This window comes from Crocuta crocuta, unplaced genomic scaffold, assembly GCF_008692635.1.
Source record: "Crocuta crocuta isolate KB4526 unplaced genomic scaffold, BGI_CrCroc_1.0 scaffold11, whole genome shotgun sequence".
NCBI classification, from domain to species: Eukaryota; Metazoa; Chordata; class Mammalia; order Carnivora; family Hyaenidae; genus Crocuta; species Crocuta crocuta.
Window position 1 is genome coordinate 6044896 of NW_027528624.1, and position 15897 is coordinate 6060792.

Here is a 15897-nt window from a genome sequence, read left to right on the forward strand (position 1 = left end):
TTGAGCCAAAGTCGGACACTTAACCGACTGTACCACCCAGGCACCCCTATTTTAAGTTTAAATTACATCATTTAAAAATTAAGATGTATCAGTTTCCATTTGTGTTTTTTTTTTTTTTTTTTTACAAAACCAACTTGGTTTTTTGTTTTCAAAAAAAAAAAAGCTTTTCTGTTCCATCTCCAATTTGCTTTTCTTTGCACACATTATAGGTCCAAATAATGAGCCATTGCTTTATGTTAACACAAATTTTTTTTAAAAATGTGTAATATACCGTTTTGTATGCTGTGAGATAAGCTTAACAAGATTTGTATATAATCTATAAAATTTAGTTTTTTAAGCTACTAAAGTTTGATCCTTTTATACAGAAAAATGGGATTGTGGCATTTATCCATCTTAAGTCTTTTTAAATTGAAATAAAGATCAAGGCTGAGAAGTTCTACCTCTTAATATTTTCATGCTACGAATATTAACTTCCTAGAACATATAGCATAGATTTGGATATAATGTTTATAGCCCAGTCTTCTGGAGTTATGCAGAATCATTCCAGCGACTCTCAGTTAACCCTTTGTTTTCCTTAGAATCTTTAAATCATGGATTAGAAGACCGTTTATGAGTTAGATAAGCCAAGTAACACTTTTTCACTGTTCACTATTACTTTAAAATTATAAACTGTATACATTCTCTGGCTGTTATCAGTAACATTACTCACTCTGCATTGTTTTATAAAATCTTGTTACTACTCTAAACCCTAAACTTAAAAACATTTGTTTTTGTTACATATTTGATTTCTCTGACTCAAAACCATTTATTTGGATGAACGTAACAATTACAACATTCTCTTCTAGGCCTGCATTGCCTCTCTTCTGTACACATTTCTTGGGTGTCCTTATGTACTCTCCTGGTATTCAACAATGTCTGTATATACTGGAATGACTTCCAAATAGGTATCTTTGGCTTTCCTTCCTGAACTCAAGACCCGTATTATTCACCTACAGACATCTCCAACCAGCGCGGCTGTCCATGTAGTAAAAGTAAAAACTAAACTCGTTATCTTTTTCTCTAGTCTTAAACAGTGCTACAGTGTTTGTCATTTTGTGTTTCATAGTAACATAGTATAAATTCATGTCTTGAAAAATACAGGTAGTGGAGTTAAATTTGGAGGCAATTGTTAGCTTTGCTTTCAAGTAACCATTGTTTTACTGAGGAGAGATGGATATGTGTGTGTGTGCTATGTCAATAATGATGCGGAGAACACAGTTAAAACATCCAAGAGGAGACAGAGGCCTGGTTTGGGCCAATATTTTATGAATGAGCATTGATAGGCCTTTGTAGCTAGAAACAAAATTGTGAAGAAATTAATTGAATGGACTGTATAACAAATTTTAAGACATTTAGAAGTGAAATAGATTAAAGCTAGAGATAAAAATCCCATCATTTGAAAAATATTGATAATTTTAAAATAATAGTTTTTATATTAAAATATAGTAAANTTCTTATTTTGAAACTAATTTAAATTGATTTGAAGGTAAATTGGTTTTAAACAGATTTTCTTTAGTGAGTTGATTTTCGGTCTATTAGTTTGTAGCCCGTATAAATATACCATATTTCGCTAAATGTAAAGTCATACTGTAATATGTGTTAAGGAAAAAAATGCTTACAATTGATGACATAGTGTGCTTTTATACTTAGAATTTTTATTTTTATTTGTTTTTACTGAAAGAACGCTTTTATACTTCTTGATATTTAGATACAGATTTTAAAAAACTATGTATTACTCTTATATATGTATATATGTATATACATATGTATATAATATAAAAGAAGTTGTAAGTGAAACCTATTAGTTTGTTCCTAAAACTTAACTCCTATCATTCTGCATTACAAAACATATGTTAACTTCTGAGATGTTAAAATACAGAATGTATATCCATAGATTCCATGAAAGGAAGTATATCATGGGTGTGGAGGGGAAACTGGGCTGCTGTTTTAGGTTTGGACGTTGTCAATACATGAAGTGGCTGTGCAGGAGGTCACCCAGGGAGGGGAGAGCAGGACAGAAGGGAAGGAAGGTGGGACTCTGGGAACAGTAGCATTTTCTGACCCAGGTTCCCAGGAGGGAGTTTGAAAAGGAGTGAGCTGGGAAGCGGGAAAGAACCTGACTCATGTCTGCAGAACGACAGAGTGAAGGGGTTTCAGTGAGGTGGTGGCGGAAATGCCAGACAGGACATTTTAGAGCTTGGGAGTGTGTGTTCACTTCAGAGTTTGGGAATTAAATGAGTAGAACTTTCTACAGTTGTTTGGCAAAGAAGTGTGATGTTTCCTTTCTTTGCATTAATTTTGGATTATTTTATACGCAGTACAGGTAAGTGATATTCAATTAGTCTGTATGTTTTCAGTTCTGCTAATGCTAAATTTAAAATGTTACTGTTTATTTGTTTGTGGGAAAGAAGAAACCAAGGAGTAGAATAATATTTTTGCCTGTTGTCTTTCATTTTTTATGAAAATAATCTGAAAGTGCCTAAAGATTCTTTGTTCAATCTACTTCGTTTTACAAATGAGAAAAGTGACTCTGAAAACCTATGTGATTTGCTCTGTTAATACATTTAGTTCACGGCAAAGGTGAGAATTAGATGTGTTTTGTATCTTTTTTAAAATTTTTTAAAGTTTATTTATTTTGAGAGACCGAGCACATACACACGAGCAGGGGAGGGGCAGAGAGACAGAATCCCAAGCAGGCTCCAGGCCTCAGCACAGAGCCCAATGTGGGCCTTGAACCCACGAAACTGAGATCGTGACCTGAGCTCAGATCGAGAGTCAGAGGCTTAAACGAGTGCGACACTCAGGCGCCCCTGGGTGTGTTTTCTAAACCATGTTTCTGTCGGATCTGCTGTGCTGTTTCTCTTGTAAGGTGGAGCCTTACCTTGTGGCAATGTCTCTCACTGGATAACTGTACTTTCGCATAGAAGTAAACAGCTTGTTTTAGGTTAGTAGTGGAGAATATTAGAGAATATAATAAGTATCATGAAGCAGGAAGAATTGATAAAATCTTTTTAAAGTTTAGAAATGTATATATTTTAAATCTTTTAATTTTCAGCAAATGGCTACGATCTTTTCCTCCAATAACAGCCTGAGAAAGAAGTATATTTGAATATCAGTTTTATAGAAAATCCTGAGAGTAGCTTCATATTTTGGAGTAACATAATGTTCTGTTTGTTTGTTTTTAATAGAAAAAATGAATGCACCAAACCAGCCTCCACACAAAGACACTGGAAAAACCGTCGAGAATGTGGAGGAATATAGCTATAAGCAGAAGAAGATCCGAGCGGCGCTTAGGACAACAGAGCGTGACCATAAGAAGAATGTGCAGTGCTCATTCATGTTGGATTCAGTGGGTGGGTCATTGCCCAAAAAATCAATTCCAGATGTGGATCTTAATAAGCCTTACCTCAGTCTTGGCTGCAGCAATGCTAAGCTTCCGGTCTCCGTGCCCATGCCGATAGCCAGACCTGCACGCCAGACTTCTAGGACTGACTGTCCGGCAGATCGCTTAAAGTTCTTTGAGACTTTACGACTTCTGCTAAAGCTTACCTCAGTCTCAAAGAAGAAGGACAGGGAGCAAAGAGGACAGGAAAATACGTCTGCTTTCTGGTTTAACCGATCTAATGAACTGATCTGGTTAGAGCTACAAGCCTGGCATGCAGGACGGACCATTAACGACCAGGACCTCTTTTTATATACAGCTCGTCAAGCCATCCCAGATATTATCAATGAAATCCTCACTTTCAAAGTTAATTATGGGAGCTTTGCCTTTGTTCGAAACGGAGCTAGTTTTAATGGTACTTCAGTAGAAGGGCAGTGCAGGGCCCCTCACGGAACCAAGGTTGTGGGTTACTCAACATACCACGAGCACCTCCAACGCCAGAGGGTGTCATTTGAGCAGGTGAAACGGATAATGGAGCTGCTGGAGTACATAGAAGCACTTTATCCATCGTTGCAGGCGCTTCAAAAGGACTACGAAAAATATGCTGCAAAAGACTTCCAAGACAGGGTGCAGGCACTCTGTTTGTGGCTGAACATCACAAAAGACCTAAATCAGAAGTTAAGGATTATGGGCACTGTTTTGGGCATCAAGAATTTATCAGACATTGGCTGGCCAGTGTTTGAGATCCCTTCTCCTCGCTCATCCAAGGGCAACGAGCCGGAAGATGAGGGTGATGACACAGAAGGGGAACTGAAAGAGCTGGAGAGTAGTTCGGACGAGAGTGAAGGAGAACAGACCTCGGGTCCGAGGGCCCCGGCACCCTCACGGCCCGTTGACTGCGGCGTCAGCATCCGCTCGCAGGGCCGCGTGTCTAAGAAGCCTGAGAGGCTCGAGTCTGAGGATGATTCTGTTGGCTGGGGAGCCCCAGACTGCAGCCCAGAAACAGGCTTTAGCAGACATTGTCTGACTTCTATTTATAGACCATTTGTAGACAAAGCACTGAAGCAAATGGGGTTAAGAAAGTTAATTTTAAGACTTCACAAGCTGATGGACGGTTCCTTGCAAAGGGCCCGTATAGCACTGGTAAAGAGTGACCGTCCGATGGAGGTAGGTTTCTGGTAGGCATTAGCATGGTCTTGTCCGTGACTCCATTATTACAAGGGGCTGTGTTGATTGTTGGTACTTTCATAGTCTTGATATTTTTAAGCATAAGTGGTAGTTACTGTAACTTGCAGATTTAAATATTCTCTAAAGTACTGAGATAAATGGAGAAGTGGATCTATGAAAACTGTATGAAATTCAGTGAATTAAGTATAAGGTGGTGTGTGGAGGGGAAAAAAAAACCTAGCCATATAAATATAGGATGGAGAAGGACAGTCTAGGTATAAATAAAGAGGGAAGAAAGCCACAATCATGGGTGACCACAAGCTGAATATGAGTCAGTAAAAAGTCAACATGATGCTAAAATATTTTTAAATGAATATGGCCTCCAAGGTCATGGATATAGTTCTTGCTGTATTCGTCACAAATAGCTTAGTCTCTTTTGAGTAGCATGTCCAGTTTGGGCTACTGTGTTTTAAAGAAGTGTGAGTTGTAGAGAGGTGTAAGAATGGCCGAAGGAAAAAAGAGTTTACTTACGTATTTGGCAAAGTTAGTGATTAGCACAGACGATGGAGTTTCATGGGAAGTCTTCGTTATTATCAAGTCTACACTCTGGTATGTGAAGATTTCTGGGAAAGGAGTGTGCCTCCTAGAAAAAACAGTTGGAAAACAGTACAAATTTCATTTTGATAGCTTGAGGTCTCAGAAATTCTTCACTGTTACGGGTGTTAAAACCAGAAAGTGGAACGTTGTTGGATACTGTTTTTTAGAGTAAATGAGCAATTTTTCTCTGTGTTGAGTCTGCATGTTCATCTGGCTAAAAGCAGAAGCACCCAGTTCTTTGAGATCCCTTGCACCTGTGTTAGGTTGTAATTCTGAAGTTTAGTAGCTATGTATATACGTATGTATGCACCTTTTCTGTCTAAAAATTTTTTTTAATGTTTTTTTAAATTTTTGTTTTAGTTTTTTCTCTTTTGAGAGAGAGAGAGACCATGAGCAGGAGAAGGATGGAGAGAGAGACACACACACACAGGATCTGAGGCAGGCTCAGGCTCTGAGCTGTCAGCACAGAACCTGACATGGGGCTTGAACCCACACACCATGAGATCATGACCTCAGCTGAAGTCAGACAGACGCTTAACTGACTGAGCTACCCAGGCATTCCTATTTTTATTTTTTAAACTTCAGTTTATACAGTCTGGCTTGCTTTGGAGTGAGGTGATAAAACAGCATTTTTTTTTTTTTAATAATGAAAAACAGTAGATGAGAGCCTTAGTTTGTAAGATTTTTATTTTTTGTGAACTAGATCGTGAACCTCTAGAAGAAGGGGTAAGACATTCACATAATATAACAAGATGTTTGCAAAAGGAATCAGTACTTTGTAGCTATAAGAAGTTCGTTTTCTTTGAATATTATTTTAATTAGATGTCTTAAATTTTTATATATTTTCTCTGAACAGTATTTTAATTCTGATTTTTTATGTATGTCTTTTTATTAGAGCAAATGACTTTTTTCCCCCATTGAGTTCATGAATACCTGTTTTGTATGATTTCATTGTAGTGCAGGTTTCAAAATCAGTAGAACCAAACTAGATACGGAATAAGGATTTGCCAGATACTTCAGATAGTAAATGGCTGACTTTGGTCTAGGTTTTTGGCTGGAGTGGTAAGTTCCAGTGAGGACGCATGTGGGCAAGACAGGGTTGATGATTCATTGTTATTGTGAAGCAGTATTTTTGAAGTAATATGAACAGAACAGTCTGGCGATGTTACCTCATCTCTGATTCAGTGGATCTCACAGGAGAGAGGGGCTCATGGTAAGGACCCTGGGAGGCATGTGGGGGCTTCGTACGACTGGTTTAAACTCCCTCCCCCAAATTGCCTTCCTCTCCCGTGGGGACCCTCTATGGCGGTGAACTGTCGATACTAACAGTAGAGCTTTGCATCCCTCAGATGTGTTGGAACAAGAAAAAGGCTGAGAAAGAGTGATGAGTGCGCTCCATTGTATATTAGAGCTCAAGTTGAAAACAGATGGGTTCCCATCCCGGTTGTGTCCCTTCGGTTTGCCCAGTTGAGGTTTAACTGAAAAGGTTATCCTTGTTAGAGGAAAGAGGATTCAGGGCTACAGATTCAGGGCTCATGACGTGTGTGAGTTAAAGCCTGTTTATTAGAATTTTTCGTATAGTGTTTGCTTTTCACAACAAAAATGGAGGACAGAAGCCCCTCTTGTTTCAGGTTTTGTTTCATAAAATGTGTTTGTCAAATAACAAAAGAGTAACTGAGAGCTGACATAGAAATTCTTCTGTATTGGAGGTCAGTCCAAAATAAGAAAAGATGAGGCTCCAAAATTATAATTAACTCTGTGGGAAAGGAAGACTTCTTTTTATTTCCATTTGAGGAGCATAATTTCTATAAGGGAGGTGTATATGTATGCGTGTGAATATATACAGACTTTTGTTCTTGGTTTGTTTTAGACTCTAAGTATTTTGGAGAAAGAACTGCAGTTTTGAAATCAAGTAACTGGATCCCATTCCTTGGTGTGGGTCTTTCTCACCACACGACTTTGTAAACGACTTAATCTTTCGAATCCTAAGCCTTTGCATCTGTAAAATGGCTGTAATAATACTTTTCTGCCTACCTCACGGGGTTGTTGTGAGGCTTAAAAAGGTACTTGTATACATAGTAACGTGCTGTAGGAGCCAAATAGAAATTAATTTTTAGAAATTCTGTTCAATTTCTTTTCTCTTTTGAAGCTAACTGCAAGTCAGTATGGGCTAGACTATTTTATATTTTTATTTTTAAAATGTGTTTAACCTTTTAATCTCTGCAATCTCTGCCAAATACTCAGACATTTTAAAGGCACATTTTAAGCAATGTATAGCCTTCAGGTGTGAAGACGATATTATTTTCATTCTTAATTGTTAGAAACATCTTGACCAATGGGCACCACTGATTGTATCCAATATGTATCTTCTACTTTACGCTGTATTTATGGCTTATGTGATAATCGTAATGAGTATAGTCAAAGGATTTTGTAGAAAGGAGGAAATATACTCATGAGATTTGATTTTTCTTGTTGATGTCTTTGTATTTTTATTCTTCATGATTAAGTTACTTATAATTAGTGTTTATGAATAATGTGATCTTATATTTAATTCCCTTTGGCTTCTGAACATGGTTTATAAAGTAATTTTCTCTAAAATTTTATTATTATATTTCAAAATCTTTAAATTTAAAAACTTATAATCTTCAGTTGATTCTAGATTTATGGAAAACTTGGAAAGACAGTACAGAGTTTTCATTTGTGTTCTTTATCCAACTTCCTTTGATACTGACATCAAACTGCTATATTTGTCAAAATTAATACATTAACATTGGTATAAAATACTGTTAACTAACTGCAGACATTATTTGGTTTCTATTTTTCTACTAATGTCCCCTTTCTGTTCCAGGATCCAATCAAGGACGCCATGTTGCATTTAGTCATGTCTTTTTAGTCTCCTGTGATCTGTGGTAGATTCTCAGTCTTCCCTTGTTTCTCATGATCTGGGTGGCTTGTCGAATGTCCCTGAATTTGGATTTGTCTGATGTTTTCTGAAAATCAGACTGGGTTCTTGGGCTTGGGCATGAATGCCACCCTCATGGCATCATAATATCACTGGTCATGCTAGCCTGGATGACTCAGTGAAAGTATCAGTCAGGTTCATCCACAAGTAGCAGTTTTCCGTTTCCATGCTATAGTCTTTGAAGTGAATCACTAAATGGAATCCACATTTAAGGGGAGGGGAATTCCTGGATTTCTTCTGCATGAGAGATTTACCTCTTTTCTCCCATTTATTTTTATCTCCATGAGGAGTCATAAATATGTATTTTTTTCTTTGGGTTATAATCTAACAATATTGTTCTTTGTTTTGTTGCTCAGATTGTTCCTGCTTTAGCCATTGGATCTCTTTCACTTGGCTTCTGTGTCCTTTTGACATGCCTACGTCTTTTTTTTTTGTATGGTTTTGCTTTTTGAGCAGTTTCTTCTTGTAAGGCATCCTCCTTTATTTTTCCTGTTGCAGTTCTATAGGCAGCCATTTCCCCAAGGAGCTCTGGTTCCTTTTATTGGAAAATGTTACTTAGAAATGATGATCTGGGCCCTGCATGTTATTGTTGGGGTGTCATTCTTCCAAGCCCACTCAGTGATAGAGGTAGAAAGTATAGGTATGTCTTTCAGCCCCTGTGTGTGCACAGATCTAGAATTACTTCTCTATCAATTGATAGATTGAGCTATCTATCCATTTACCTACCTGTCTATCTGTTAAAAATAAACACGAGTTCCCGCTGATGTCTGTGGTCTAATCCAGCATCACAGGTTTCATTAGCCTCCTTCCCTTGCTTATTGGCAGGGGGACACCTGGCTCCCGTGACCAAAGTTCATTTACATGTTTGTGCATCCTGAGCATATGTGTAAGATAGTCTCAGAATTGCTAACCTGGAGCCCTGCAAGGACTACATTTGCCAGCTGGAGTACAGACTTAGGTACAGTTTGTTTTGTCCCTAGTCACAGCAGAACTTACCAGTTAGTTAGGGCAGTACCTATTTCCTTCAGCGTCGGTGAGGTTTTATCATCCATTTGTAATGCAGCCAGATTAATTTAATCTCAGTCTGCATTCCGTCCTGGGATTTCTCAGTGTCCTGGTTGATTTTTTCAAGTTTACCTACTATAAAGTTTCCTTTTTGTGTGGTATAGATCTGTGAGTTTTGTGCATTTTTTAAAATGTCAAATACCTGTAAAATATTTGAGCCATAGACTGAGATATGGTTCTTCTATGTTCCTTCCTTTTTGTTTGACCTTATGAAATATATGCATTTTCAGAAGAAGAGAAAGATAAAATGAAAATTTTTACTTTAGTGTATAAAAAAATCTTAATTGCCCGACCCATTGCAGGTTACCATGCATATCACCTCAAATCCTAAGGAGGAGTTTCGGTTATTTTATAAATTAACTTTCTTTTGAGTTAGAAATAATGATGTAATTATTACAAGTTTAATGGCCAAAACAATATTGTTTGTCTTGTGATCCAAGAATAATTATGCCAACTTTTTCCTAGAAGCACAAGAAACACTGAAGAGGTTGCCTTTTATATTCAGAATGGATAAATCCTGTAGAAGCTAGGATATGTAACAGCTCCTCTTTTCAAGTCTTACCTTGTGCCGAGCATGACAACCGAATGAAGCGGTGGTGTTAATTCCGTACTTCACGAATAAGGAGAGTAGATAACTTGCTCCAAATCACAGGAGCTCTAGATTGTTGGAGGGCTTCAAACACAGGACTCTTGGATACCAGACCTTAAACTATGCCAGTGGTGTCCACACCTGGCTGCACACCACCGTCACGTAGGGAGCTTTTGAAAATACACGTAATCATGCCCTGTTTGGATGTAGGGAAAATCAGAATCTCCTGGGGTAGGACATGAGCACTGACCTCCTTAACCCCCAGCGTGCTTCATGTGGCTCATACGGAGCGGGACGAGCACCAGCGCACTTCCGAGTGAGCCCGGGGGAAACACTAAGCAGGCTACGGTATTCCCCGGCCTGCCCCTGCCTTCCAGATCCGTGTCCTTAATACACTTACTACAGTTAATTTTTTATTTGCTTCAGTCATCACCTGTCTGATTTCATTAGTAAAGTTACATGAGCTTATTTAAAAAAAATTTTTTTTAATGTTTGTTTATTTTTGAGAGAGGGACAGAGCATGAGCAGGGGATGGGCAGGGAGAGAGAGGGAGACACAGAATCCGAAGCAGGCTCCAAGTTGTAGGCTGTCAGCACAGAGCCTGATGTGGGGCTTGAACCCACGGACCATGAGATTGTGACCTGAGCCAAAGTCGGACGCTCAACTGATTGAGCCACCAGGTGCCCCTTTGTTGTTGTTGTTTGTATTGATGAACTTTTTAATTGAGTAAGTGGCAAACCACTAAACACATACTGGCTCATTTGCCTATCAGTCTTCTGTTTTCTTAAAAGAAGCATACTTACTTGAGGGAAGATAGGAAGTTCTACATTATTTTTGACTGCGGCGAGTCCACTGAATCAAACCTGATGTCAGATGAAAAAGAGCCAGGGAAAGAACTCATCAGCTTGCATGCAGTGGAGAACTGGACCCCGTGATGACCACACAGCCACAGCGGCAAGGCTGGTAGCTGGCATTAATTGAGCACTTGCTGCAAAGGGAGCCGGGTGGGTCAACTTAGCTGTCACCCAGTAGGCAGAGCAGGATGTGAACCCAGAGCTGGCTGCAGAGCTGTGTTCCTAACCGTGACACTGTTCTGCCTCCTTAAGTCATATTTTGTCTCACCTTATGCTTTAAGTATTTTTTGACTTAGTGGCTAGCATTTAAAAAATTACAAGATGTTATATGAATATCGGGGTTTTTTGGTTTGTTTTCCTTAAAGTCCTGGGAGGAGGTCCGTTAACACTGGGCCTGCATTCCCACATGGTAGCATCTGGTTGACCAGTTGACCCCAGTGCCCATTGTTTCTTGTTCTCTTACTGTCACCTTTCCCTTGCTCACCCCTTGACGTCACCCACGTGGCCCTGTAAGGCGTTTCAGTTTGTGGTGTAGAATTGTAGAAACTCGCTTTTGAAGGCTAATACAAAGACTACAGTCAATCCTTGAACAACATGGGGGTTAGTGGTGCTGACCCCTTGCATAGTCGAAAATACATGTATCACTTTTGACTCCCCAGAATTTAACTACTCACAACGTACCATTGACCAGAAGCCTTACTGATAACCTGAACAGTTAACACGTATTTTGTATGTTACATATATTATGTGCTATATTCTTAAAGAGAAAAGAAAATGTTACTAAGAAAATCATAAGGAAGAGAAGATACACTTACAGCCCTGTACTGTATTTATAAAAAAAACTCTGCTTGTAAGTGAACCCATGCAGTTCAAACTCTGCTGTTCAAGGATCATCTGTAGTTTGCATTTGGATCTGCTCCTTCATTTTATAAAACAATGTGCCGCCTTTTGTTTTACTGCTATATTGAATGTATGCATAAAGAGACCCAGCTGCTGCTTATCCTGCTCAGAGTAGTAACCCTTTGGTTTGCATCTTGTAGACTTTTTTGTGCTTATATAAATAGATATCTTTGTTATGTAATGCAGGTAATTTTTTTAAAAGTTTTTTGTTTAAATCTGTTAGTCAACATGTGGCCTGATACTAGTTCCAGGTATACAATATAGTGATTCAGCACGTCCATAAACACCCCGTGCTCAGCACAACAAGTGGACTCCTCTTTTTTTTAATGATAATGTTGTATTTATTCTGTGATGGAGGGGTTGTCCCCTCCCCCGTATTGATTTAGGTAGCTCTCCTTCAGTTCGGTTTAACAGCTACACGGTATTCCATCATATGAATGTACCGTAACCTACTTAACCATTTTCCCATCCCCTTCCTCTGGTGCCCATTCATCTGTTCTCTGTATCTCCCAGTACACTTGTTTTGCTTTGTTTTTAGATTCCACATATAGGGAAGATCATATGGCATTTGTCTTTGTGTGACTAACTTCACTTAGGAAAATGTCTTCAGGGTTCATCCTTGTTGTCACAAATGGCAGGATGTCTTTCTTTTTTTGTGACTGAATAATACTCCGTTTTGTATATGTATAAAATCTCGCACTTTCTTTATCCATTCCCCCACCAATGTTCACTTAGGTTATTTCTGTATCTTGGCTGTTGTACACAGTGCTGCCATAAGCACGCTAGGGGAGGATTTCTCTTCCTGTTAGTGTTTTTGTTTTCTTTGGATAAATACACAGAAATGAAATTTGTAGATCATATGGTGGTAGGTCTATTTTTAATTTTTTGAGGAGCATCCACATACTGTTTTCCATGGTGGCTGCGTCAGCTTACATTCCCAGCGACAATGCCCAAGTGTTCCGTTTCCTCCACATCCTCGCCAACACTTGTTCCTCTTATCCTTTTGATAATAGCCATTCAGTAAGTGTGCGGTGCTATCTTCTTGTGGGTTTGATTTGCATCTCCCTGATGATTATAACCATGTCATTCTTAAGGGACCCTTAATTTTTTTGTTTTAACAGTGTAGCCAGAAATACTGTGTAAATTTCCCCTTTATGAACTCACTCCATTGCTCTTGTAAGAATGATTAATGGAAATGGAATTGTGAGCTCATTAGGTATGTGCATTTAAATCCTTGATCAATACCGCCAACTGGTCCTTCAAAAACGGCTTTACTCATGCATACTTTACCTGACAATGGAGGAGAAATCTCGTTTGTCCTTATTTTTGCAACCGTGATCGGTAAAAACTTTAATTTTCTTTTAATCTTTAATTCTCCTCATTTTTAGTGATATTGAGCCTGTTGTCAAGTTTATAGGCTACATAGATGTCTTCTTTGAATTTTCTTTTACTCACTTTATTCATTTTCTGTTTTTATTGTTATAATCTTTGGCTCTTGGAGTTATTTGTATTTTATAGATGTGATTCATTTTTTTTATTATGGGTACACATATTTTTTTCAAACGGTCCTTTAACTTGTTTATGATGTTTTTCACTAGATAGAAATTAAAATTTTTTATTAAAGTCTTGATCACCTTAGTTTGTGAGTAGTCTGAGCTTATAAAACATTATATATTTTTTCTTTATTGTTTTTACATAGTTCAAAACAATTTTCTTACGAAAAATATTAAACCCAGATAAAACTACCCAGAATAATACTATGAATCCCTTTAAATCTGTAGCCCAGCACAGTGGTTATCACAGTGGTTGGTATATCAACTCCTGGCCAGTACCTACAGCCACACCACACTTCCTCCATCACTTTGAAGAAAATCTTAGGGATCATCATATTTTATCCTTAAATAGTTCAGTATGTTTCTCTGAAGGCTGAGGGCGAGTTCTAGAAATGTACTACAGTCCCGTTGTCACACCTGAAATGTAGCGTTAACTCCTGTGATCATCAAAGATCAAGGTAATGTTTATATTTTGATTGTGTCCTAGTTATCTTGGTTTTCTTTAAGAAATATTTTGCAATTTAAATCATCAGTTTTCAAATGATCACACACGGTAACAGTTCAGTATATTTCTTAAGAGTAAGTCCCTCTCCCTTTTTTGACTTTTACCCTGTGTACTTTCCCACAGTATGAATTTTGGTAAATGTACCTACAGTTGTCCTTTTACATGTTTCCTTTTTCTCTGTGTTCTGTGTGAAGTGACTGTAAGGTCTAGTGGCTTAATCCGATTCAGGATTTCTTGATTTGATTGGTTGATTAATGCCATTAATACTACTACATCGGGACACATACAACCTATAGACTGTCTCTTTGAGACATTCTAGTCCTTAGAGAATAGCCCTTTAGGGATGTACCATCATGGCAGCGCTCTCCACAATAGCTAAAACATGGAAAGAGCCTAAGTGTCCATCAACAGATGAATGGATCAAGATGTGGTTTATCTATACCATGGAATACTACATGGCAATGAGAAACAATGAAATCTGGCCATGTGTAGCAACATGGATGGACCTTGAGGGTGTTATGCTGAGCGAAATAAGTCAGGCAGAGAAGGACAAATATCATATGTTTGCACGTATAGGAGGATTAGGAGGAACTTGACGGAGGAACAAGGGGGAGAAGAAGGGCAGAAATGGTGGGGGAAAGGNTGAATAATTCTTCTCATGGTGATGCCACTAACTGGACATAGAGTTAGATTCTCTTCTTTTTCTGGTTATAGATTTAAAACAGCTTTATTGAGACAATTCACATACCATAAAATTCACTATTTTGAAGTGTTCAGTTCAGGGTTTTGTTTTGTTTTGTTTTGTTTTTACTATATTCGAAGTTGTGTAACCATCAGCGCCGTGTAATCTGAGAACATCTTCAGCATCCCTTCAGGAGGCCCCCGGCCTCCAGGCTTTCCGTCCGCCACCTGCAGCCCTGAGCAGCCACTTACTTGTGTTCCGTCTCTTTATGTTTGCCTGTTCTGGACATTTCCCACGCATGGAATCCTCTCCGTGGTCTTTTAGGACTGGCTTCTTTCACGTCACCCATGTGGTGGCATCGGCGCTCCATTCCCCTGTGTGGTTGAGTCATACTCTGTCATGTGGATGTACCTCGTTGTACTTATCCACTCAGATCTTTTATGTGTATTTTTTATTTTTAGGTATTGCTTTTTAAATGTGATTTTGCAAGAATTATGAAAAAATACTTGGTTTTAAGAGAAAAATCTATGGAATAATATATTTTCAAGGAAATCTGATTTCTTTGATAAAGGTAGTCAAACTTTTAAAAATACTATGTTTTATTCTTCCATTTTTTAATATAAGCCATGTATGCAGTTTTCTTTATTTACTTCTAATATATGGCAAGTGTATTTTTACCCCTTAATGTTATATTAATATCTTTGTATAATATACTTACTGCTCTCTCTCGCCACATTTAAAAACATTTTTTAAATGTTTATTTATTTTAGAAAGAGACAGAGCACGAGCAGGGGAGGGACAGAGAGAGAGAGGGAGACACAATCTGAAGCAGGCTATAGGCTACGTGCTGTCAGCCGAGATCCGGACTCAGAACTCGAACTCAAGAACCAAGAGATCACGACCTGAGGCGAAGTCGGACACTTAACCGATGGAGCTACCCAGGGACCCCCCCCAACCCAACATTTTTTGGCTGTTATTTGTGGGTTTTCAACCATGAGGATATTGGAATNCGTGTGTTTTGATAGACAGACATAGAGAAGGAGATAGAGATTTAGAGTTAGACACAAGTTTTTGACTTCTTTCCCTAAGACTCTTGTTTTGAATTGAAGTGTCATGAGTCATTTCATTCCATAGTAGAATCCTCAGTAAGGGTTCATGAGAACAGTTCTGTGTTCTTGAATTTTCCAGTTTGCTGCATTTATTACTCTTGCAAGTCTATTTGGCTATAAAATCTTTGACTTATATTTTCTTTCCTTGAAGAAGTTTGATATATATTATGGTTTGTCTCTTGGCGTGCAGCATTGAGGTTGGGAAGTCTGATGACAATATTTTTGTTTCTACTTGTAAGGCCTTTGTTCATCTGCATTCCTTATTTATGTATTTATAACCTGGATGCCCAAAAGATTGTTTCGCTTTTTTTTCCTTTTTCTTCAAACTGCAAGTAGTTTACTCAGTGTTAGTATTTTTGAATACGTGGTGCCCTTTTAGTATATGCTTTCACGTTTTGTTTGGTTTTTATCTTTTTTATTATTTCAAGTGAATTTATTTTAACTTTTTTCTGTTTCATTGGTTTGGTTTTCTTCTCTGGAAATCACTGCTGTA

The 15897-nt window shown here is 38.2% G+C and overlaps 1 protein-coding gene across 1 annotated transcript in view; it reads left to right on the forward strand.

Moving 5' to 3' along the window:
- Positions 1–3231: 3231 nt before the first annotated feature.
- The window catches only part of MAP3K4 (mitogen-activated protein kinase kinase kinase 4), a 67100-nt gene continuing 54434 nt past the window's right edge, over positions 3232–15897 (forward strand). The window contains exon 1 of the mRNA XM_077755077.1: positions 3232–4588. Within this exon, the coding sequence (XP_077611203.1) occupies positions 3233–4588 (1356 nt within the window). The 5' untranslated portion in view covers position 3232. The remainder of the gene's footprint in view (positions 4589–15897) is intronic.